Raw genomic sequence first — 24,964 nt, forward strand, 5'->3', positions numbered from 1 at the left:
TTATTGTAATACTCTAATATAACTAAACATTCTGATGTACCCAAACAGTTACCTGCAATGGTTTAGATTTTGAGGATTTTGCTTTAACTTATGGACTGGCTTGTTCTAGTTTATTAGATGCTCTTTCAAAACGTTACCTGGGTGTTGTATATCACTGCCAACTCACTTTTTGTTTCTCAGGCAAACAGTTTTCCTTTACTAAGCATCTTAGAGTCGGAGTAATTCGAAAAAAAAAAGATGCAAGGAGAGACATTCTGCTTCTAATCTCAGGGTCCAAACTATTTCGTGACATACACTCACATTCTGAACATAATTACTTCAAACATGATTCATATTAGGTTGCCTAGATTGAATTCAGAAACGCAGATTGGAAATGATATGTTGTTTTGTAATGTCAGAGAGACTTTGAGGGACAGTAAAAATAACGCCACTAATTTTGTTGGCTAATAATATTATTGAAGTTCTATTTAGCTTTATCTGCTTGTGGATGAATGTAGAATTAAATTATAATTGAATATTCTAAATATAATCACGTTGAACACGCTCTGTATTCAGTTGCCTAAATTGATCTTCGAAATGTTTAGTATGAATTACATGTTATTTTGTAGCGCGACAGAGAATTGCAGTGTCCAGGAAAAAAATGCTCAATTGTTTTATTAGCTGGTAATATCTTTGAACTTTGATTTTAGTTTTATCTGCTTGTGAATGAATTTAGAAATAAAGGGAGCTAAATTCCAATTTAATTCGTTTTGTATTTTTTTTAAACAAAATACTTGCAACTATCATTTGAAACAGACCTGAAGCTACTAACATTAAAAAATACTTCCAAAGAAGCTATTCAGCAAAACAAATATCCCAAGATGTGTATATCTCCATGTTTAAGCGTAACCTCATGTAAATACATGAGCCCATCTGTTCGGCCTGTGCAAGCTGATACCAGGATCTGGTCTCAGACTCCAGCAGGACACCAACCGGCGGAAGCTGTCAGCCTGCCCCTTCCGATGGCCATATAAATCCTGGGCACTGGACCGTAATTCAACACTCCTAGATCGGCTTTGTTTAGAAATATCTTGACAGAATCTTTTCCCAAAAGTTATCAGAATGATTGTATCGACAATTTTTCTCAGTTTGTTACTGACTTTCTTATCATGTGAGTGTTTTTTGTTCAAGTCTTTCTTTGTTACTGTCTCAACGTTCGTCTACCACAGGAATGTCAAATACTCAGCCATCATTTCATCAGCATTAATGCTCAATGTTTATTTGTTTTCTTTTTAAAGGTGTCCAGTCGGAGGTTGTTTTGACTCAGCCAGAAGCAGAGACTGGACGTCCCGCTGGCAGTCTGCGACTGACCTGTAAAACCAGCGGGTTCAATCTTGGCAGCAACTACATGCATTGGGTCCGACAAGTTCCCGGCAAGGGCCTGGAATGGCTGCTGTACTACTATAGTTCATCCGACAAAACTATGCACCAGCGATTATGGGCCGATTTACTGCGTCCAAAGAGATTTCAAGCAACATTTTTGCGTTGAACATGAAAAACCTGAAGATCGAAGACACCGCCATCTATTACTGTGCAAGAGCAGTGGGGAGCTGGATTCACACTGCAATTATGATCGATACAAAAACCTTTCAGCCCCTATTGTTTGAAACAAGTCAGTGATTATTTCTACAAACCATCTTAACTTGCAGTGCAGTATTAGTTCTGTGGGTTTTTGTGCATGTTTAATTTGTAAAAGTGGTGATAATTATTGATACACCAATTGGTGATTTTGAGAATCAGCTCAAGCATAACTCTGTGAAGTATAAAACAATACACTTCAATTTATCAAGAATGTTCAGAATTCACTCGCACATGTGATGAAGATTTATCGTGACTTTATTTTGCCTGTGGCTCCGAAATTTTAATGGTAGATTTTTGGTTTGTTTTATGCAGAGCTAGTTATTGTGTGGCCCAGTGCAGATAACGTAACACTGTGTCTATCTTGATGACTGGGGCCAAGGGACCATGGTGACAGTGACTTCAGGTGAGAACTTTAACCTTTTTTGTGACTTTTAAAAAACTTTCCATTCATGTGACGAATTTCTGAATTAAATGAAACTCAGATTCTGTCTTGAGTTTGGTTCGGAATGATTTTTGTTCAGGCTGATTATAGACTTCAGTTAAGACTCAGCAAATAGTAATAATGGTTATGACGGAGTCAGTTGCTCTGAATATCTCTTTGTTTTGATTCGATAGGCTTTTGGTGCGGCTGGGTTACTTAAAACACCTAATGCCTCTTAATCAGTCAGGTATAAATAATGTTTAATGTCAGTGACACTGGGACAAGGAGTTGCATTATCGACATCAAATGCTAAGAAGTTAAAGATTTTCAAAATATTACCAAACATGATTAAATATGTTAAAATATCATTATCGACTTCTTGAATATATTTCCTGTATACATTATGTTCTTACCATAATTATATTTTCTCCTGTATTTTGTTAATTTTGTTGATGACAAGCAGGTTAAAAACTGTCATAATTTTTTTTTGCAGTGCAATATTTCATTCTGTTGATTTAGATTCTAAGATCGTTTTACTTGATTCTGTTGAGTTGTTCGGATTTAAAATTTGTTTTAGTTGATTCGGTTGATTGGATTCTGACTTTGTTCTTACTTGGTTTTGTTGAATTGCATTGATTGAATTTTGAAATTATTTTATTTGGTTCTGTTGAATTGAATTGGTTAGATTCTGATTATGTTTCATTTAAATCAGTTGTTTTGAGTTGATTCGATTCTGGTTTTATTTTCTCTGATTCTGTTGAATTGAGTTGATTGGATTCTTATACAGTTTGTGGATTTGATCTGTAATTTCATGCTTTCAGTAACTGGTGTTTTCTTTCTGGTGAGGAGATGGTCTCTCTGGATTACTTTTAATTACCAATATTGGTGAAGTTCTTTGATTTTCCTGAATCGTTTCGGCATTTGTTAAACTCGTATGACATTTTTAATTCTGCTTGATTGAAAAATTTGCATCTGTTGTAACTGTCTGAAAACCAACTTAAGGCAGAAATAAAGAAGCGTGAGGAATGAAAAACTCGATTTTTTAATGCAGTGACGATTTTAAAAAATCTAGTTTCCAATTGTAAACTAACCGAACTTTGTTTTGAGTCGGCTCATTCAAAATAAAATTTGGGACTAAATTCTGCAGCTGCAGAATTGCTCAAGTTCACGAAATTGAAACTAACTTACTACAATATAAAATTATAATGTGCTAATTTTGTCCATTTGAGTAATGTTGTTTTGTCCTTAAAGGGATTAATCATTATATGCCTTCAAATGCTCTATTGTGCCCTGCACAAGATTATCATGATCAGGAAGGGTGTACAGTTTTGAAATAAATCGAACCTTTGCCGGAAATGTTACAGCTTTAAATGTTATGTCCCCTCACAAACAAGGCTGATGTTATGACTTGTTACTTCTTGTTCAATTTAATTCTTATTTTGCTTGATTCTGAGCAGTTCTGTTAGACTTCAATTTGGATTTTCTTGAGAGGTTACATCATGTTCTTGGTTCTGTTGAAAGTGTTTGCAGAGCTACCTCTGCTGCAAATACATCGTGTTGTGATTTGTTGATCTTTGCTCTGTTGAGGTTTCTACATTGTTATTGCACTGTTAACATGATTTGTGACAGTGTACCTCTCCAGTTTCCTCTTACTCATTCAATGCAATTAGCATGCCAATTGAAACTTCATAAAGCCGAATATTAAGTGAAAGGTAAATCGCAAAGGTTTTGGAAATGAAGGGAAAAGATACCTCCAGGCGCGATTTTTACTGAGAAGTAATAATTAAAGATTAACCTAATCCACTCTTCGCAATCCAAATTCAGAACTCAACTATCTCGTTCAATCACAAGGTCTGTCTTTAAACAGTTTAACAAGTCATAGAGAAATATAAATTGAATTTCAAAAGTATAATGTTCCAGAAGTTCTTGCCTTGACCAAAAATGTCATGACTGTGGTCATAATTAATCAAGAAACGCTTTTCATTCCGCTGTACACTACACACAAGTTTTCTGGTTACAAAATATCATTGGCAAAGACCATTTGGAAATTCTGCTCCATTCGATGAACAACAGATCAGTTTCATTGCTTTGATCAGTTTCACAAGTAAATTGTTCTATCCCTGATTAAACTGAATTTGCTGTGAAAAAAAAAACAACTGAATGATTTAATCTGCACAGTGCTTTAGGTGTCCCCAATCCCTACGGTTTAAATAAATAGTTACATTTTACAGCCCCATATCAACTGAAGAGTCATTCTTTTGGAAACAACTGCTATAGTGAATTATGTGACCAAGGCTAAATTTCGAATTAATTGAAATAATCCACTTATGCACTCGCAGGGCAGCATGGTGGCTCAGTAGTTAGCATCGATGCTTCACAGCGCCAGGATCTCAGGTTCGATTCCACCCTCGGGTAACTATCTGCATGGAGTTTGCACATTCGCCCAGTGTCTGCCTGGGCTTTCTCCTAAAGATATGCAGGTTAGGTGAATTGGCAGTTCCAAATTGCACATAGTGTTCAGGGATGTGTAGATTACGGTGCATTCGGTAGGGGTTGAATATAGGTTGGGTAAATGGGTCTGCGTGGGCTCCGTACTGCTCGGGGGATCAGTGTGGAAGTGTTAGGCCAAATGGCCTGTTTCCATCCTGAAGGAAATGTACTCTAAAATCATGGAAGTACTTGCTGCAACAACCGACAATGTATTTTACATCGATGTGTTCAGACATATGCAGAGTTCACAAATTTTCAGAAGACATGAACTAGAGGATAACAGAGCAAGTTGTTGATTCAAACACTGAAAATAGAGTAATATTTATTTTAATTAATATACTTGACCGATTATTGCAATGTAGCAATCTGAAGGAGACTGCTCACATTAGATAAGTGTGATGGTTATTTAGATTTGATTTCCTGTAGTATGCCTTGGGCTATTTGGCCCAACAAGTCCACACCGATCCACTGAAGAGGAACCGACCCAGACCCATTCCCCTACCCTATATTTACCCCTGAGTAATGCACCTAACACCATGGACAATATAGCACGACCAGTTCACCTGACGTGCACATCCTTGGATTGTGGGAAGATTCCCACGTAAAGTAGAGAATGTGTAAACTTCACAGAGACAGTCAAGCGAGTCTTGAACGGAGCCCGGGTACCTGGATCTGTGAGGCAGCAGTGCTCATCACTAATCCACCACTGTGCCCACATTTGCTTAGTCATCAATTAACGCGGGCCACTCCAGTCAGAAGCATGTTTTCAATTCATACTTTTTAAAAAACATTTTCGTAAATTAAATACTGCTAACAAGAAAATGAATTTCCCCTAATTTCTTCAACAGACATGCATTGCCACACTGTAATGTAGGACTAACATCATGCAGTACATGTAAAATCTCCACAGTTCAAGAAATGCTTTCAGAATATGTAAAAATAATTTAGAGTATAATCCATTTCCTCTGGAGCTGTGCTTTAATTGGTGACATGAACCAATAATTACAACGAATTATTAAGTTTATTAACTCAGTGATTATCTATGTTCATTGTGAACACGTTCTCGTTCGCATTAATCCTCTTGTTAGTTCCTCTGGTGATTGTTCAATTACAGTGAATATATTGGATGTGAGCAATTGACCAGATATATCCGCTAGCATATAGATTGTTGTACATTTCGTTTCAGTGTTGTCTCCGACTAACTTGTCAACCGGTCCTGACCATTTGTAAATTGTCTGGTTTGGGTACCTAAATCTTCGACAGTTCAATTTTATCTTGCTCTTCAAATCTACTTTTTTCTGCCAGAAATGCAATATTTGATTGGGTGTCTCAGAACTGAGTGCCACGACTAAGTTGTTCCAATCAGAACGAATACCACAGTAACAAAAGGCAGGCAGAAGTGTTTTGAAATTGGTTGTTGGCAACAAGGGATATTTGATTGAGCGAGGCAGAGGGAAACATGCTGCTTATTTCCTTTGTGCCTCTGTTGGTCCAGGACATGTAGCACAATGTAGAATCAGAAATTATTTCGAATCTTACTATTTGAAAAGATATTAGCGTTTAATATTACTGGCAATGGTCATAACGCACTTCAAAATATTTTCATCTATCTCAGACTAAGTAGAACACCTGGGGCAGCAACATTAATAGTGGTTCTAGGGAAGGGAGTTCAAGGTTGAAATTCAGTGACAGTGAACTGATGGTAATGCAATTCCATGTTTTATTCCTCTGTAGTATCCAGAGAGTTTGAACAATTCGGAGCTGCTGTCAAAGTATTCTTGGATAATTGTTGCAATGTTACTTTCATTGTACATACGTTCTGGAACAACCCCTTGTTGTTGGAAGGTGTCAATAATTAACATGGTTTATGCACTGTCAAACAGGTGGGCTGTGTTCTTTGAGATAGTGTGAAGCTCATTGTGTTCAGGTCTGCTGTGATATTGTAGTAGTGTGCCTGACTCCATGCCAGGTGGCCTTGTGTTCACTTATAGCCTGTTAGAGAGGTATGTAATACCAACTCTTATCCGGTTAATTCAGGGCAGAAAAGCAGATTCAGTTGTTAGGATGTTTGTTGGAATTCCACTCACAGAGGCACGTGAAATCTATTTCATCTCTGTCCTGACTTTTGTCTCTTAGATATTAAACAAAATTTTGGCGTTTAGCAGCTTTTTCGAGATCAATATTTGTTCACAAGCTTTTGGGCACCTCTAGCTAGGGTTAATCGAGTAAGTCATCAAATAATTCCCAGGTTTAAATTGGTGTTCTAATAATATCACATATAACTTATCCATAATGAATTGTTTTGAAGCATAATTGATGAGATTATGCCTAGGTTGTTTTACTTTATATTAAACCAGTGCTGTGGCTGAATTTGATTGTTCAGTCAGTGGGGGTTCCGCTGATTCCAACACTTGCAGCAAATGGTTATAGCTTTTGAACTGGTCTTCAATTGTTATCTCGGCTCATCTACTACCTCTGCAAAGAATGCTTTTCTAACAGCAGTCAAGCAAACGTAACCGCTGTCTAACTCAACAGGTGTGAGTTCTTGTGCCAAAAGCATGAAAACAATTTGCTGAAGGCGTGGGTGGGGGACGGGTGTTCTCTCGACGTCAAACGTTATCCTTGTTTTCTCTCTACAGGAGCTGCCAGACCTGCTGAGTTTCTTCAGAAATTTCTGTCTTTATTTTAGTTTTCTAGAATTCAAAGTTTTTTGATTCATTTAAAAATATGTTCTGTTCGACGAAACAAGTTGTTCAGAGAGAAAATGCATTTGAACAAAATGAGAATTTTCAGAGATATTTAGTATCAGAGAATCATTGAGTGTTAATGCACTGATCTCAAACTGTTGTTTTACAAGAAACTATCATGAAGTAACAACACAATCCAGAGTGCAGTGCCTGCTGTAATTGGGCGGGAGTTATTATGATCACTCAAGTAGTGAATGTCAATGCTCCCATTCCAAATACCTGTAATCAACAGAATTCTTTTTTAAAGAATGTGTGAGACAATTAATTTGCTAAAATATTTTAATACAAACTGTTCACCGCCAGTGCTAGCCTAACGACTGATACAATTATAGGGATGGGGAAGAGGAGAGCACTCATCCCTCGAGCTGCTCCACCACTTACTTAAATCATGGTGCATCTGCGCACTAACTGCACAGACCTCCCTTTGGCTAAAACTCTTTACCACTGTTGTTTAGCAAGCAAACACTATTCCCAAATTTAATGGTTCAACTGCCCATAACAAAGGGAGACACCGTTTTTGAAAGACATTTCTGTGATTATTAAAAGTGACACAATGAAGCTGTAACATCCCAGTCTCGTATTCCACTAATTTAACATGGTATTTCTTTATTTCAAGGAAGCATAATGTGTGATTGTCGTGCACAAAATGAGGGAAGCTTCATTCGCATTATATGATTAAGAAATAGCTCTGTTAGTTCACTGAAAACGCAGTCAAACCACACAGAATGAAACCATTCAACATGTAATCTTGTGTGGGCACACAAGTGCCTCAAATACGTTTTTAATTCTTCCGGCTATTATTTGCATCTCAAGACAGGTGTGGAAGTGTCAAACTTTTATAACACATTGAAAAACCAGTTGTCCTCAGCTTACTTGAATAGCTGAAGTTTGTGTGGTATTAGCACATTCACAGCACTGTTAGAAAGTGAGTCCCATGGCTTTGACACAATATGCAGATAGGCCAACAAGATGTGAGGCCATACTGGATTTGGTTCTGGGTAATGAACCAGGCCAGGTGTTAGAATTAGAGGTAGGTGAGCACTTTGGGGACAGTGACCACAATTCGGTGACTTTTACTCTAGTGATGGAGAGGGATAAGTGTGCACTACAGGGCAAGAGTTATAGCTGGGGGCAGGGAAATTATGATGCGGTGAGGCATGACTTAGGATGTATGGCTTGGAAAAGTAAGCTTCAAGGCAAGGGCGTAATTGATATGTGGAGCTTGTTCAAGAAGCAACTATTGAGTGTCCTTGAGAAGTATGTACCCGTCAGGCAGGGAGGAAAGGGTCGTGTGAGGGAGCCGTGGTTTAATAAGGAATTGGAATCCCTTGTTAAATGGAAGAGGGCGGCCTATGTAAAGATGAGGCGACAAGGTTAAATTGGGGCGATTGGGAGTTATAAGGTAGCCAGGAAGGACCTGAAGAGAGAGCTAAGAGCAGCAAGGAGGGGACATGAAAGGTCCTTAGTTGGTATGATTAGGGAAAACCCTAAGGCTTTCTATAGGTATGTCAGGAATAAAAGAATGACTAGGGTAGGAATAGGTCCAGTCAAGGATAGTAGTGGGAAGTTGTGTGTGGAGGCTGAAGAGATTGGGGAGACACTGAATGAATACTTTTCGTCAGTATTCAATCAGGAACATTGAATGTCAATGTGAGTACTGAGTTACAATTCAGTAGAATGGATGGCTTTGAGGTATGTAGAGAAGAGGTGTTGGAAATTCTGGAAAGGGTGAAAAATAGATAAGTCCCCTGGGCCTGAAGGCATTTATCCTAGGATTCTCTGGGAAACAGGGGAGGAGATTGCAGAGCCATTGGCCTTGATTTTTATGTCCTCGTTGTCTACAGGCGTAGTGCCAGAAGATTGGACGCTAGCAAATGTGGTTCCCTTGTTCAAGAAGGGGAGTAGGGATAACCCTAGTAACTATAGGTCGGTGAGTCTCACTTCTGTTGTGGGCAAAATCTTAGAGAGAATTGTAAGGGATAGGATTTATGAACATCTGGATAGGAATAATGTTATCAAGGATAGTCAGCATGGTTTTGTGAAGGGCAGGTCGTGCCTCACAAACCTTATTGAATTCTTTGAGAAGGTGACTAAGGAGGTGGACGAGGGGAACGCGGTAGATTTGGTGTATATGGATTTTAATAAGGCGTTTGATAAGGTTCCCCATGGTAGGCTACTGCAAAGAATACGGAGGTATGGCATTGAGGGTGAGTTGGAGGTTTGGATTAGGAGTTGGCTGGCTGGAAGAAGACAGAGGGTAGTAGTTGATGGCAAAGGTTCATCTTGGAGTGCAGTTACTAGCGGTGTTCCGCAAGGATCTGTTTTGGGACCATTGCTGTTTGTCATTTTTATAAATGACCTGGAGGAGGGGTTAGAAGGTTGGGTGAGCAAGTTTGCGGATGATACGAAAGTCGGAGGAGTTGTAGACAGTGAGGAAGGATGTGGCAGTTTACAGCGGGATATAGATAAGCTGCAGAACTGGGCAGAAAGGGTGGCAAATGGAGTTCAATGTAGCTAAGTGTGAGGTGATTCACTTTGGTAAGAGTAATAAAAAGATGGGGTACTGGGCTAATGGTCGGATACTTGGTAGTGTGGATGAGCAGAGGGATCTTGGTGTCCATGTACACAGATCTCTGAAAGTTGCCACCCAGGTAAATAGTGCGGTGAAGAAGGCATATGGCGTACTGGCCTTTATTGGTAGAGGAATTGAATTCCGGAGTACTGAGGTCATGTTGCAGTTGTATAAGACTCTGGTGCGGCCGCATCTGGAGTATTGTGTGCAGTTTTGGTCGCCATATTACAGGAAGGATGTGGAGGCACTTGAACGGGTGCAGAGGAGGTTTACCAGGATGTTGCCTGGTATGGTAGAAAGATCGTATGAGGAACGGCTGAGGCACTTGGAGTTGTTTTCATTGGAGAAAAGAACGTTTAGGGGTGACTTGATGGAGGTGTGCAAGATGATTAGGGGTTTAGATAGGGTTGACAGTGAGAATCTTTTTCCACGTATGGAGTCAGCTATTACAAGGGGGCATAGCTTTAAATTAAGGGGGGGTAGGTATAGGACAGATGTTAGGGGTAGGTTCTTTACTCAGCGAGTCGTGAGTTCATGGAATGCCCTGCCAGTAGCAGTGGTGGACTCTCCCTCATTATGGGCATTTAAGCGGGCATTGGATAGGCATATGGAGGATAGTGGGTTAGTGTAGGTTAGGTGAGCTTGGATCGGTGCAACATCGAGGGCCGAAGGGCCTGTACTGCGCTGTATTCTTCTATGATCTATGTACTATGTTCTATGATTGAGGAAGAGTAAAATGGCAGGGAAATAGTTGCGATTCAAGGTGGAGTCTAATTTGGAGGAAATCTTTCAGATGAAGTATTATCATGCATGCACACCCTTATCCTCAAAGATCACAGTTTTGGAACATATTGCCAAAGGGACATGTTAGAATACAAATTAGAAGCTGAAGTAGGCACCTAGGTCCCTTTACAATGCTATTCCATTCATGGGATCATCATAAATCCTGCTGCTCACCAGCCTTTCCAACAGCCGATAAAATTGAACCCGATTGTTTACTGTTCAACAAAAGAATGGTGAACCTTTGGAATTCTCCGCCACAGAAATTGATTGAAGTCAGAACATGAAGTGATTTCAAGAAGGAGATAGATTCCTTCAATTCTTAAAGAAATACTACAGATATGTGGAAAAAAGGCAAGCAGGGTAAAATATTGGTTGATAGCCATGAGAACATCGAATGGGGCAAGGTTTGTAAGTTTGCACATGACACCAAAATTGGTGCTATAATTGGCAGTGAACGTGATTTAAAAGAGATCTTGATCAGCTGGGCCAATGGGATGAGGAGTTGCTGTTGGAGTTTAGATTAAATGAATACGACGTGTTACTTTTTGAGAAGATAAATCAGGTCCCAACTTACAGAGTTAATGGTCGGGCACTGGGTCGTGTCGTCGAACAGAGAGACCTGGGAGCTCAGATACACAGATTCTTACAGCGTCATAGAGTCATAGAGATGTACAGCATGGAAATAGACCCTTCATTCGAACCATCCATGCCGACCAGAAATCCCACCCCAATCTAGTCCCTCCTGCCAACACACGGCTCATATCCCTCCAAACCCTTCCTATTCATACACCCCTCCAAATGCCTCTTAAATGTTGCAATTGTACCAGTTTCCACCACTTCCTCTGGCAGCTCATTCCATACACGTACTACTTTCTGTGTGAAAGAGTTGCCCCTTAGGTCTCTTTTGTATCTTTCCCCTCTCACCCTAAACCTATTTCCTCTAGTTCTGGACTCCCCGAACCCAGGGAAAAGACTTTGCCTATTTACTCTTACCATGTCCCTCATAATTTTGTAAACCTGTAAAAGGTCACCCACTAAGCCTCCGACGCTCCAGGGAACACAGCCCCAGCCTGTCCAGCTTCACACTCGAGCTCAAATCCTCCAATCCTGGCAACATGCTTGTAAATCTTTTCTGAACACTTTCAATTCCACATCATCTTTCTGATAGTAAGGAGACCAGAATTGCACGCAATGTTCCAACAGTGGCCAAAACAATGTCCTGTACAGCCACAACATGTCCTCCCACCTCCTGCATTCAATACTCTGACCAATAGAGGAAAGCATACCAAGCGCCTTCTTCACTATCCAATTTACCTGCGACTCGGCTTTCAAGGAGATATGAATGTGCACTCCAAGATCTCTATGTTCAGCAACACTCCCTAGGACCTTACCATTAAGTGTAGAAGTCCTGCTAAGAATTGCTTTCCCAAAATGCAGCACCTCGCATTTATCTGAATTAAACTCCATCTGCCACTTCTCAGCCCATTTGGCCCATCTGGTCAACGTCCTGTTGTAATCTGAGGTAACGCTCTTCCATGTCCACTACACCTCCAATTTTGGTATCATCTACAAACTTACTAACTGTACCTCTTATTCTCGCATCCAAACAAATTATGTAAATGACAAAAAGTAGAGGCCCCAGCACCGATCCTTGTGGCACTCGACTGGGCACAGGTCTCCAGTCTGAAAAACAACCCTCCACCAAGACCCTCTGTCTTCTACCTATGACAAGATCTGTATCCAAATGGTTAGTTCTCCCTGTATTCCGTGAGATCTAACCTTGTTAATCAGTCTCCCATGGGGACCCTTGTCGAACGCCTTACTGAAGTCCATATAGATCACATCTACCACTCTGCCCTCATCAATCCTTTTCGTTACTTCCTCAAAAAATCTCAGTCAAGTTTGGGAGACATGCTTTCCCATTCACAACGCCATGTTGACTATCCCTAATCAGTCCTTGCCTTTCCAAATCCAAGTACATCCTGGCCCTCATGATTCCCTCCAGCAACTTACCCACCATCTACGTCAGACTCACTGGTCTATAGTTCTATGGTTTGTCCTTACCAGCCTTCGTAAACTGTGGTAACACATTAGCCAACCTCCAGTCTTCCGGCTCTTCACCTGTGACTATCGATGATACAAATATCTCATCAAGGGGCCCACCAATCACTTCTCTAGATTCCCACAGAGTTGTCAGCTACACCTGATCAGGTCCTGTGGATTTATCCACCTTTATCCGCTTCAAGTCATCCAGCAATTTCTGTTATAACATGGACATTTTACAAGATGTCACAATGCATTTCCCTATGTCTTTATCTTCCATATACTTTTTCACAGTAAATACTGACGCAAAATACTCTCGCCATTTTCTGTGGCTCTACGCAAAAGCCGCCTTTCTGATCTTTGAAGGGCCCTATTCTCTCCCTCGTTTCCTTTTTGTCCGTAATGTATTTTTTAAAACTCTTCTGATTCTCCTTAATTCTATTTGCCAAAGCTGTCTCATGTCCCCTTTCTGCACTCCTGATTTCCCTCTTAAGTACTTCCTTTATACTCTTACTGGGTAGTAATGTTGAATACAGGGACCTGGGAGTTCAGGTACATAAATTCATGAAAACATTGCCTCAAGTAGCCAGTGTGTTGAAGCTTTGGCACATGTGCCTTCATTGGTCAGAGCATTGAGTGCAGGAGTTGAATCTTCCTTCTGGAACTGCACCAGACATTGGAATGAAGTGCGAGAGGAAGTGGTAAATGCAGAGACAGGTACAACACTTAGAAGACAATTGGGCAGGTACAGGAATTGGATAGGTCCGGATGGATGTGTGCTAAAAGCAGACAAATGGAATTAGTTTAATTTGTGAACTCTGGTCAGCATGGATAACCTGTAACAAAGGAATTGTTATGTGCTATATGGCTTTATAACTCTCTGGCTTTATGGTGCAGTTGGCTCAACGTTGCAAGCTGGTAAGCAAGTGAGGAGTTAGCTTGGAAATGTGGGAGAGTTTGAGCTGGTAGGCTATGAGGTATTGGCTGGTTGATAGGTAGACTTGCATTCACCCCATCTGGCAGGGTGGCATCAACATAAATGGTAATGGTCACAAGGATAATTTGGTCGAATTGTGCTTGGTAAATGAGGGACCGTTTGAGTTGAAATACAGGAGGTCTGTCTTTGCCAAGCTTGTTAGTGGAGAGGTCGACAGGGTGCCACGCTGCTGAGTGGAGAGGTGTGCAGGGCGCCAGGCTGTTTCCAGAGCAGAAGGTCAATGTAATGAAGTGGCAGGTGGACGTGATGTCAAACTGCAAAGTTCAGAGTCTGGCAAAATGGCAGGTGGTAAAGGACAGATGCGAATGGAGCTAGAATACAATGTGAACAGATTGACTTGGGTAAGATGAGAGATCAGTGACCAAGGGCTGAAGTCATGCCTTGTGTAGTGGGGTTCTGACAGAGGTTGTGAAAATGATGGTGCCAGGTCCAGTCAGGGCCAGATTCAGCATGGACCAGATGCAGGGTGGCAGCAGTGGAATTATAGAGTCATACAGATGTTCAGCATGGAAACAGACCCTTCGGTCCAACTCAACCATGCCGACCAGATATCCCAACCCAATTTAGTCCCACATGCCAGCACCCGACCCATATCCCTCCTAACCCTTCCTATTCATATACCCATCCAAATTTCTCTTAAATGTTGAAATTGTAACTGCCTCCACAAATTCCTCTGGCAGCTCATTCCATACACGTATCACCCTCTCTGTGAAAAAGTCGCCCCTTTAGGTCTCTTTTACATCTTTTCCCTCTCACGCTAAACCTATGCACTCTAGTTCTGGATTTCCCCAAACCAAAGGAAACTACTTTGTCTATTTACCCTATCGATGCCCCTCATAATTTTGTAAACCTCTGGGATTGGCATTATGTATCAATCTGAAATATAGAAAATGGAACATTAGACTGCAGTACAGTCCCTTCAAGCCTTTATGTTGTGCCAATCTGTGGAAACAATCTGAAGCCTATCTATCACATACTATTTCATTTTCATCCATATCTTCATCCAATGACATTTTAAATGTCCTTAAATTTGACAAGTATACTATTGTTGCAGACAGTGCCGTCCGCGCCCCTACTACTGTCTGAGTAAAGAACCTACTTCTGACATCGGTCCTCTATCTATCAGCCTTCAATCTCGGGCTGTGTCCCCTCCTGCTAGCCATCACCATCCAATGAAAAATACTCTCTCTGCCTACCCTATCTAACCCTTTGATTCTCTTATATGTCTGAATTAAGTTACCTCTCAACCTTCTTCTCTCAAACAAAAACAGCCTCAAGAACCTTATCCTTTCTTCATGAAACCTTCCCACCATACCAGGCAACATCCTGGTAAATCTGCTCCGAACTCTTTCCAAAGTTTCCACATTCTTCCTATAATATGGTGACCAGAACTATTCACAATACTCCAAGTGCAGGCACACCAGAGTTTTGTACAGCTGCAGCATGACTTCATGGTTTGGAAACGCAGTCCCTCTACTAATGAAAGCCAACTCAATGTATGCCTTCTTAACAATCCTATCAACTTGACTAACAACGTTTAGGTATCTATGTACATGGACACCAAGATGTCTCTGCTCATCTACATTACCAATATGGATTGCCTTGGATGTGTTTCTTGTGATAGGGGTGGTGTAATCCGGGCATGAATGGGTGAGTAACCGGGAAGGCTTTGTCAACATGAGTGGAAATTTAGGTCTAGACAGCGAGGGAGAGCAGTGCTTAGTCTGAGAGATGATGGTTTTGGTGGTGAACTGCGTGTCAGTTTGATAGTTATTAAAGTAAAAGAGTACTTGCTAATTTTTCACATCATATTTACGTAAATAGTCAAGTCAGTTAGCTGTAACCCTTCAACGCCTCTGAAACCTAATGCTCCTCCATTTTTCAGAGGTATCCAGAATTCAGATAATTTTAAATTAGAAGTTTCAACTTCCAGACAATTGACATGAGCCCAGCCATGACAGCCATCCTCCTAGTCCCAGTACTCAGCTCCTGCCTGTGCTGCTGCTGCAGTGACAATCTTCCCAGAGAGAATATTCTGCCTTGTATTAATAAATGAAGAAGAGTCACTGGACCTGAACTATTCACTCTGATTTCTTTCCAGAAATACTGCCAGCTGTTGGGTTTTTCCAGCAATATCTGATTTTGTTTCTGATTTCATGCAGTACGGTACCTAGTCGGGCGGCACACTGTTTCCGTGGTTAGCATTGCTACCTCATAGCATTAGGGACTCGAGTTCGATTCCATCCTCGTGTGACTGTCTGTGTGGAGTTTTCACATTCTCTCTGTGTCGGTGTGAGTTTCTTCCCAACGTCCAAAGATGTGCAAGCTGGGTAAATTAGCCATGTTGTGTTCAGGGATTGGCATGTTAGGTCCATTAGTCAGAGTTAAGTGGAGAGTAATAGGGTAGGGCAATGGGTCTGGATAGGTTACTTTTCAGAGGGTTGGTGTGGCTATGTTGGGCCAAATGGCCTGTTTGCCCACACTGTAGAATATTGATGAATCCGTATTTCCTTGGTTTGTATTTTGTGAAAACTCTCTGATCTTCACTTGCAATCCAGTGAAAGTGTCAGTTGGTGAGATTTTGAAACAGTTACTGGGGTGGGATCAGCATGTTCTTCTTCCTAAATTATATGGTAATGGTCAAGGTAGAGGCCATGTTTATGAAGAGGGAACCAATAGATCATGATCAACATCTGGTAAGAAACAAAACCAACTTCCAGTTATACTGTAGACTTCAGCAGGAGCATGCTGAAAAACGTTTAAAGCTGAGGATATATTTGAGTAACTGATAAGGACAAATTAACAGAAACTAATGTGCTCAATTGGTCATTCTATCCTAGAGACACCGTCTCCCCCCACGCTTTATGGCCTGGTCTCCTCCTGTCAGGACCACAACACCGGTTCTCTGATCTTCGGTTGTTTGGCAATGGACTATTACCCTGACGTAATCAGGATAACCTGGAAGAAAGGTGGGGAGTTAATCACGACTGGATTGAAGACTTACCGATCAGTGAGAAACAAGAATGGAACCTATACCCAGAGCAGCCAGTTAACCCTGCCCGAGTCAGCAGTAGATTGCCCCAGCAAAATCTACTGTGACGTTCAACACAGCGGGTCACACAAGAGCAAAGAAATGCTATGTCCGGGTAAGTGTTGTGGGAACTGAGATCAACAGAACATCTGTGATTAACCCGAATAAGTCATTATTTATAACCTTTTCACAGAATCATTTTATACAGCACAGGAAAAGGCCCTTCGGTCCATCCAGTCCACACCTAAAAATAACAGCCGCCTAACTATTCCAGTCTTATGTGCCAGCACTTGATCCATTGCCTTGTGTGACTTGCCTTTGCAAGTATGCATCTAAATATTTCATACTTATTATGAGGGGCTAAATCTCTACATAACTTGTCGGCACTGAGCTCCAGACTCACACCACCCTCTGTTTGATTTCGTTTTGACTTGAGATCCACCCTACACCTCCTGGCCTTGCCTTCACCCTGTTCCCCTGAGGCATTGATCTCTCCCTCAAGGGAATTGTTTTTGTCCAGTTCCACCTGCCTGGAATTATTTGAGGTATAGACATCGCTACCATCTTCTCCCTAATTCTCCTCTTCTCCAAGGAAATCCCTCGTCTATCTAATATTTTCATAACTAAAATACTCCAACCCAGGCAAAATCCTTGCAAAGCTCATCAATGCTGCTTTCAGCGTAATCACATTCTTTCGATAACATGCACACAACGCTTCAGTGTGGCCTAAGCAGTGTTTTATTAAGTTCCAATATTATCTCCCTACTCTTCATTGTCAATGTCTCTGCTCATAAAAACAAATATCCTCCCCACCTTCTTCGCTGTCTTTATCCAGATGACGCAGTAATATAGGGGACCAGTGGGTATGCACACCAATGACCCTCAGCCATTTCCAGGTTTCCACCATTCAAAACGTAATACCTCACAGTTTCTTCTGCCGAAGTGCATCACCTTACTCTTATCCTGAATGATTTCTATTTGCAACTTCTCTTCACGTATAATCAATCCTTGTATATCCTCCTGCAATCTAAAGCTATTATGCTCATGAATTACCAACATGACAATTTTGCTTTCATCTGTGAACTTGCTGGTTAACCTTCCTACATTCCAGTCTCAATCACTGGTATATAAGAGAAACAGCAAGGAAATCAGCACTGATCCCTGCAGAACAACATGAGACATAGATTTCCAGTCACGCAGATACCTTATGACCATTGTCCCCTGCTCCCCTCCACTCAGCAAATTCTCGATCCAATTTGTCAATTTAAATCTGATCCTAATGGCTCTGATTATTGCTGTCATCTGGTCATTGAGTTATCTATCTGAAAACTACCACCAAATTGTTAAGACATGACTTCCTCTCTATAAAACCATGCTGAAAGTTGTTGATTGATCTTGCAAATGAAGACTAATTCCTCTCCTCAATAGTTCCAATAGTTTCCCTACTACTGAGACTAGCTTGACAGATCTGTGTTTTCATTATTTTTCCCTTCCTTCGTCCTGCATAACAAGGCAACGTTGGCTGATCTGCACTCACATGTCACAACTCCTGTTGTCAGACAGTAATTCTAAATTATTGCCAGCGACACAACTATTGCATCATTTGCATCACTCAACAGCTGGTTATATATTGCATCTGCCCTGGAAATATAACCACTTTTCATCCAGCAAGACAACAAAGAACATCACATCATCTGACCTAACTTCTGAAGGTACATCACAACACTCCTCCATGATTTCTAGCCCCACATTGTTCCTCTTACTAGTGAAACTGACACAGCACATTTGTTTCGACCGCAACTTAACCCTCTGGCTCACACCAATAATAACATTTAATGGACATTACTGTTCCCTGAAATATTCGTTTATGAATGAGCCCATAACTTATTAAAATAGTTTCCTTTATTTTGACTGCTATTATTTTCTCATGGTCCCTTTTGCTCTTCTAATTCCTTTTTCTTGCAAATACGCACTTGCACGTTCTGTACTTCATTCTAGTTTCTATTGTTTTGAGATTTCGGGGTAGAACTGAAGCCTCCCTTATTTCCCTTCATCTCACCCGCCATGCCCTTTTATGTTCCAGGCTCGCTGCATTCTTGGTCCCACGCTGTGGCTTCATGGGAAATGTTCTGCCTGTGCTTTTCCTATTTCTTTTTTTTTAATGTGTCACACTGCTCTGATTTAGATTTACCAGTAAGTTTCAGATTCCAGTCCACTTTAGTCAAACCATTACCTTATCTTATTAACATTGTCCTTCCCCTTTCAGAACTTTGGGCCCATTTCTATCCCTTTCCAGAACAATCTGGATTTCAACAGATTTATGATCACCGTCTGCAAAGTGCTCCAACATTGATTTTTACCCACTCAATCGATTACATCCACTAAAGTTAAGTCCAGGTTCACCCCTCTCTTGCAAAGTCTGGATTAAAATTTTCTGTGTTAAACACAAACTTTGTTAAAATATTCTCCTGGGGGCATTTTCAGAATTCTGCTCCCTTGAAATGTTTGACATAATGAATATCCAAGCCTACGCTGAGGAAGATAAAATCCTCTTTTCTCATTTAATTTACGTTTAAGTTAATTTAAGTTGCTCTGAAATTTGCCCATGTCTCTGCACTTCTCAGCCTTTTGGACAAACAGTAAAGTCTATCGTGCTCTCCCAGTAGTTATGTTTGCTGTATTTTGGTTTTGAAGTACTGTTCATTTGCCTTTGTAAAAGGAGGTATCCATCATTTCATTTCTCTTTCCAACCTAAAATACTCTTGTCAGAATTACTACAGAATGGACATTTTCGACCACACACCCACTCCCCCCATCCTATTCCATCTTACCCTGTCTCACCTTAGGGCACTAAATTCTGGAATATTGAATAGCCACTTCTGCCCCTCTCTCAACATGTCTCCATGAGAGCAACTGCATCATTTCCTCGTTTATGCCGTTAATTCATCCGCCTTGTTCATCAAACTCTTTCATTAAAACGAATACCATCAAAAGTTGTTACCTCCCTTCTAATTTAACCAGCCTATCATTTCTATGCCTCCCAGATTCCCTTGCATTGTCCTCTAATTTTAGCCCTTCACATTGTCCTGCTGATCTTTCTGTGTGGATCTCAACTTCTCTAGCACCCTGCACAATTATGATTCTGGTAATATCGGGGTTAGTATGATATATAAGAACTGATTGCATTTGTTATTAAATTCGTCAAATAATATATATATATATATATATATATATATATATATATATATATATATATAATATATATGTGTGTGTGTTTCCTAAAGGTCGAGATGTTCTCCCTCCAACTCTTCTCCTAACTGTGAGTCCCAATGAAGAAATCGCAAGCAGCAAGTTTGCAACTCTCGTCTGTTCAATCATCGATTTTCATCCAAAGTCAATCTCCGTGAGTTGGTTGAAAAATGGCCGACCTTTGGATTCTGGCTTCTTCACGTCTCCCGTGTGTGAGGCGAGCGGGAACTTCTCGGTGACGAGTCGCCTGATGGTCCGTTATAGTGAATGGTTCAACAGCGCAGTCTATACCTGCCAGGTCACTCATGGAGAGAACACTCAAAGTAAAAACATCACCGCACTCCAGGGTAAGAGACACAGACTGAGAGAGCTACAAATCATTTTGATCTCGCATGTGAATCAAACACATACTTTTATTAGGCTTAGTAAACAGCACGGTACAGCTTCTCATTTCCCAAAATGCCATGTGTCTCTTATTTCTGTTTGAGTGTCGCATTAGCATTGCTCATAATTCATTATTTTAGCTAATCAGAAAAGCATGTTTCCTCTTTGTTGAGACGAATAGACAGTGAACTTTGTTAAATAGTTTGTTGGCTGACCATGCTGGGAGAGGCATTCAGAGTGCCGAGTCCTTGCCTGGTAGCGGCCGCAAGGACAATTTGGGGTCAGGGGTGTCTGAGAGGTATCTGATCGAAATCTAGAAAATACTGACAGACCGAGTTAGAGTAAACGTGGAGTAGATGTTTTGACCCGTAGGCGATAATAGGACCCACGGGTACAGTCTCAGAGTCAAAGGGAGCTCCATCTGGAACTAAGATGGGGAGGAATTATTCTTCCAGAGGGTGATGAATCTATGGAGCGCATTACTGCAGAGGGCTGTGGAGCCCAGGCTATTGTCTGTATTCAAGACAGAGATGGATCGGCTCTTGCTTAATTCAGGGAGAAGGCGGGAGAATGGGGTTGAGAAACATATCAGCCATAATCGAATGGCGGAGAAGATTTGATTGAGTGAATAGCCTCATTCTGATCCTCTATCTTATAGTTTTGTGATCTCAAAATGACATGGTAATAATATGCAGTAACCCTTAATTGAAAATAAATGAAAATACGTTCAATACTTCATTCCCTGCTCAGGAATGACCTGTTGGCCTTGGGCATTGTACGACACAGACTTTTTTAATATCTGGTATTGAGCTCTTACACTTCATTTATGGGGTGTGACCACAGACCAAGTGGGTTTCACATTTGATTAACTAGGATAAACGTAATCTCACTGAGCTTCTTTCAGACGTTCCCTGTAATTAGCGAATGAGGCAGGTGAATAAATTCTGGTGGGAATGCGACAATAGGAATGAATGAACTAGGAATGAATGCCAGGCTAATTCAGCCTGATTTGGGATGGAGATGTTTACATAGTGATTGGTAGACATCTGAATAAAACTAGTGCAAATTTCCATCGAGGTTGGAGATTAATTTAAGATGTGTCTGCTTTTTTTTTCAATGAAGAAAGTAAAAAATGCGGCCTGGTAAATAAAGTGAATCTACAGACCAGTCACGAACTCTTTGAATGGAAGAAAAGACTTGAGGGGATGGGTGTTCTTCACGATGTCTAATGCTGTACTCAGTGCCTTGTTTTCAGGTCAACTCCAAATTCAGCCCACAAGGAATAATGACATAACTTAGAGAATGCTCTCACACCAATAATGCCAAGTATTTTCGATCACGTTAAATATAATGAATATAATTTCCATTGCCATTCACCGCTCCTGTAACACTTTAAATCCTCTGCAAATGTATGAAGACTAAGAGAATAATTATGACTAATTACAATTTTCCGAAATTCGGTATCTGATTTGGCACTTAGTGTGACCAGCAACGTGACGTTCATGGACATAGAAATGAACTCATTATATACATATTATTCTTGTCCCAAGTATCAATAGATGGTCTTAAGTAAGAGACCAACTCTGAATGAAATATAACTCCGTGAATTACATTATGGTATCTTCGATGATTTTACTTTTTTCACAGGTTTCACTTTTTACAAAAACAGTGTTCTTTAGGAATAATTACACAGGCTACGTTATAGGTAATCACGAATTATTTCACAGATCAAAATATATGAACAATAGTAAGTATCGTTTCAGCAAGAGTTAGAAGTTGCCATTTCGAAGGCGGTTTCTTCACCCTGTGAGGAAATAACCTGAAGAGTGGCTGTACTGATCCTAAAGAGGCATTTTACATTGATTTTGATTGCTGTTTCATAGGAGATACTGTACGCCACGATTACACGGTTAAAATCCTCCCGCCACCAGTAGAACAGGTCTTGCTGGAGGCGACGGTGACGTTAAGCTGTGTTGTGTCCAATCTTCCTTCTGGAGTCAACGTCACCTGGATAAAAGAAAAGAAGCCTCTGAAATCAGAGATTGCTGAGCAGCCTGGACAGAATCCCGACAGTGTGATCAGCAAATTAGATATTTCGACTGAAGCCTGGCTGAGTGGCGTTACTTTTGAATGTGTGGTGTACCATCAGAATCTACCGACTCCGCTGAGAGACTCCATCCACAAGAAGAAAGGTGAGCGGTGAGATTAAAGCACAAAGAATCCCATGTGTAATTGAGATCCAGGTAATGACAAGCTTTGATTGGTAATGAGCAAACACTGCTGGGAGCATAAATGATGCATTTGATGGCAGAAAAGCTAAGTATCTGATTAAGAAAGAGACAGACCAAAGGCTATTCTATTCCGATTAAATCAGATAAGGTGGGAAGGAACCTGGGTTGTGACGTCACCATCAGCAATGACACATGGACAGAATGTCCTCGTTGTGGGCTGGATACATGGATGCGACTTTCAAATTAAACTTTTTACATCTTTTATTGAACATAGTGTCTACCACTCTGCTCCTATTAGAAAATGAATGTGAATAAATCCCAAATTAAAAATGGCATATTTTAATATTTAGTGAAATCGTGATGTTGATTCTGGATTTTTATACTTGATTTATATTTGTCTCAAATATTTTACAGTGATTAATGCACTGGAGCCATCAGTGTCTGTGCTCCTGCCACCAACAGAAGAAATCTCCGTTAAGCGGTTTCTCTCCCTCATCTGTTTAGTGAGAGGTTTCTTCCCCCAAGAGATCTTCGTCAAGTGGACAAACAATGACAAGCCGGTGAATCCCAGTAACTACAAGAACACCGAGGTGATGGTGGAGAGCAACAACATCTCCTTCTTCATGTACAGCCTGTTATCCATTACAGTGGAGGAGTGGGCAAGCGGTGCTTCTTACTCCTGTGTGGTGGGACATGAAGCGATTCCATTGAAGATCATCAACAGAACTGTCGATAAATCCAGTGGTAAACCAAGTTTTGTAAACATTTCACTTGCTCTGATGGACACTGTTAATTCATGTCAATAAAAATCTCAAAGCTGATTTAATAATTCAACAAAAGTTATAAAGTATTTTTTTGATCCTCCAGTTATGAGCTAAATACACAACTGCTGAATTAATTGATTCTCATTCTTACTTCTATTCAATCTGTGCAGTTTAGATGAGATTAGATTTCCTTCAATGTGGGAACAGGCCCTTCGGCCCAACAAGTCCACTCCGAAGAGCAACCCACCCAGATCCATTCCCCTTCATTTACCTCTGACTAATGAAACCAACACTACGGGCAATTTAGCATGGCCAATTCACCTAACCTGCACATCTTTGGACTGTGGGAGGAAACTGGAGCACCTGAAGGAAACCCACGCAGACGCGCAGAGAATGCGCAAACTCCACAGTGTTAAATTGGATCATTAACAGGTCTGGGAAGCGTGTCTTGTGCAGTTAATGCTCCCTGCTCCGATACACCCTGGGTGAGAGACAGAGTAAAGCTCATTCATTGCAGGATTCCGCCAAGTAACTCATCCATCCTAAATCCCACTGTGATGGAATCTGACAATGTCCATTCTACATCAAGGGGAGAACACAAGTTTTGATCTTGGTGTTCCTGATTTCCCGATTGGCCATTCTTCCAAGATTCACGCCATTTTAAACTGTCACAATTCACCAATTAGAAACGTAAACTAAGAGATTTTTAAAATTAGTTTTGATTAGACATACAATAGTAAAGTGTGGAGATCAATTTGAATTTAACATTTGTTTCTGGAGAAATGCAAGGGATCTTGCACCAACTCATCAGTTGACAGAATGCTTCTTTAGTTTCACACCAAAGAAAGCTGACAGATAAGTTGTTGAGGAGCACAGGGAAGAGTAGAGGAGGGCGATGAAAGGTCAGTACTCTTACTCTCAGTGCAGAGTTTTCCCGGTGGCGGCCCTCTATAATGTAACCCAGTTACTTACAGGAGCATTCAGCTTCTTGAATACTGTTTGAAAATGTAACATTTCCGTGCAAAATAATAACTTTGAAGCATGTTGGACATGACTAGCCCTGTTAACAAATGATTAACAGTGACTCCCATAATCCAGAACTGATGTGTGTCCCGGTGTGAATTTCAAAGCCTTGTCTCAGTTTTCTGGAACACATAGGATCAAATATGGCATTCTAACAACTGCTATGCCATTGTTTCAAATACAGAACACAAGTAACTATTTTCGAATAAACATATTCAGAAATGTTACTAAACATCTCTGGGGCAGTCGGGATTTGAACTCAGGCCTTTTGTCTCAGAGACAGAAATTCTATCACTGCAACAGAAGAATCGCACATAAAACGCTTATCCCTTCACGATGACGGGAAATGTTTCCTACAACGCCAAGGTGGACGTAATTGTGGGCAATCAATTAAAATTAGAACAATAAACTTAGAATAATAAAAAATGCAGTTTGGTATAAGAGCAGAAACACACACAGATACAGACAGATACCCACAAGTACACACGTAAAGACACATATACAGACTCTCACATAAAGACACATAGTTATGCACATTCACTCAGATGTGCATATACATAAGACGTCACATACACATACACGCACAGAGCCACACATGCAAATGGCACT

At 40.7% G+C, this 24,964-nt stretch overlaps 1 gene segment (V, D, J or C); it reads left to right on the forward strand.

Annotated features, from left to right (window-relative positions):
* Positions 1-1,059: 1,059 nt before the first annotated feature.
* Positions 1,060-23,396, forward strand: LOC148135043 (Ig heavy chain C region-like). The segment is given in 7 exon segments: positions 1,060-1,150; positions 1,278-1,594; positions 1,976-2,023; positions 16,514-16,819; positions 19,989-20,300; positions 22,221-22,529; positions 22,983-23,396. Coding segments are annotated over 6 exon segments (1,485 nt in total).
* The last annotated feature ends 1,568 nt before the right edge of the window (positions 23,397-24,964 follow it).

This window comes from Chiloscyllium plagiosum, unplaced genomic scaffold (assembly GCF_037043375.1).
Source record: "Chiloscyllium plagiosum isolate Xiang-an unplaced genomic scaffold, Cpla_swu_hap1 HiC_scaffold_51, whole genome shotgun sequence".
Lineage (NCBI taxonomy): Eukaryota > Metazoa > Chordata > Chondrichthyes > Orectolobiformes > Hemiscylliidae > Chiloscyllium > Chiloscyllium plagiosum.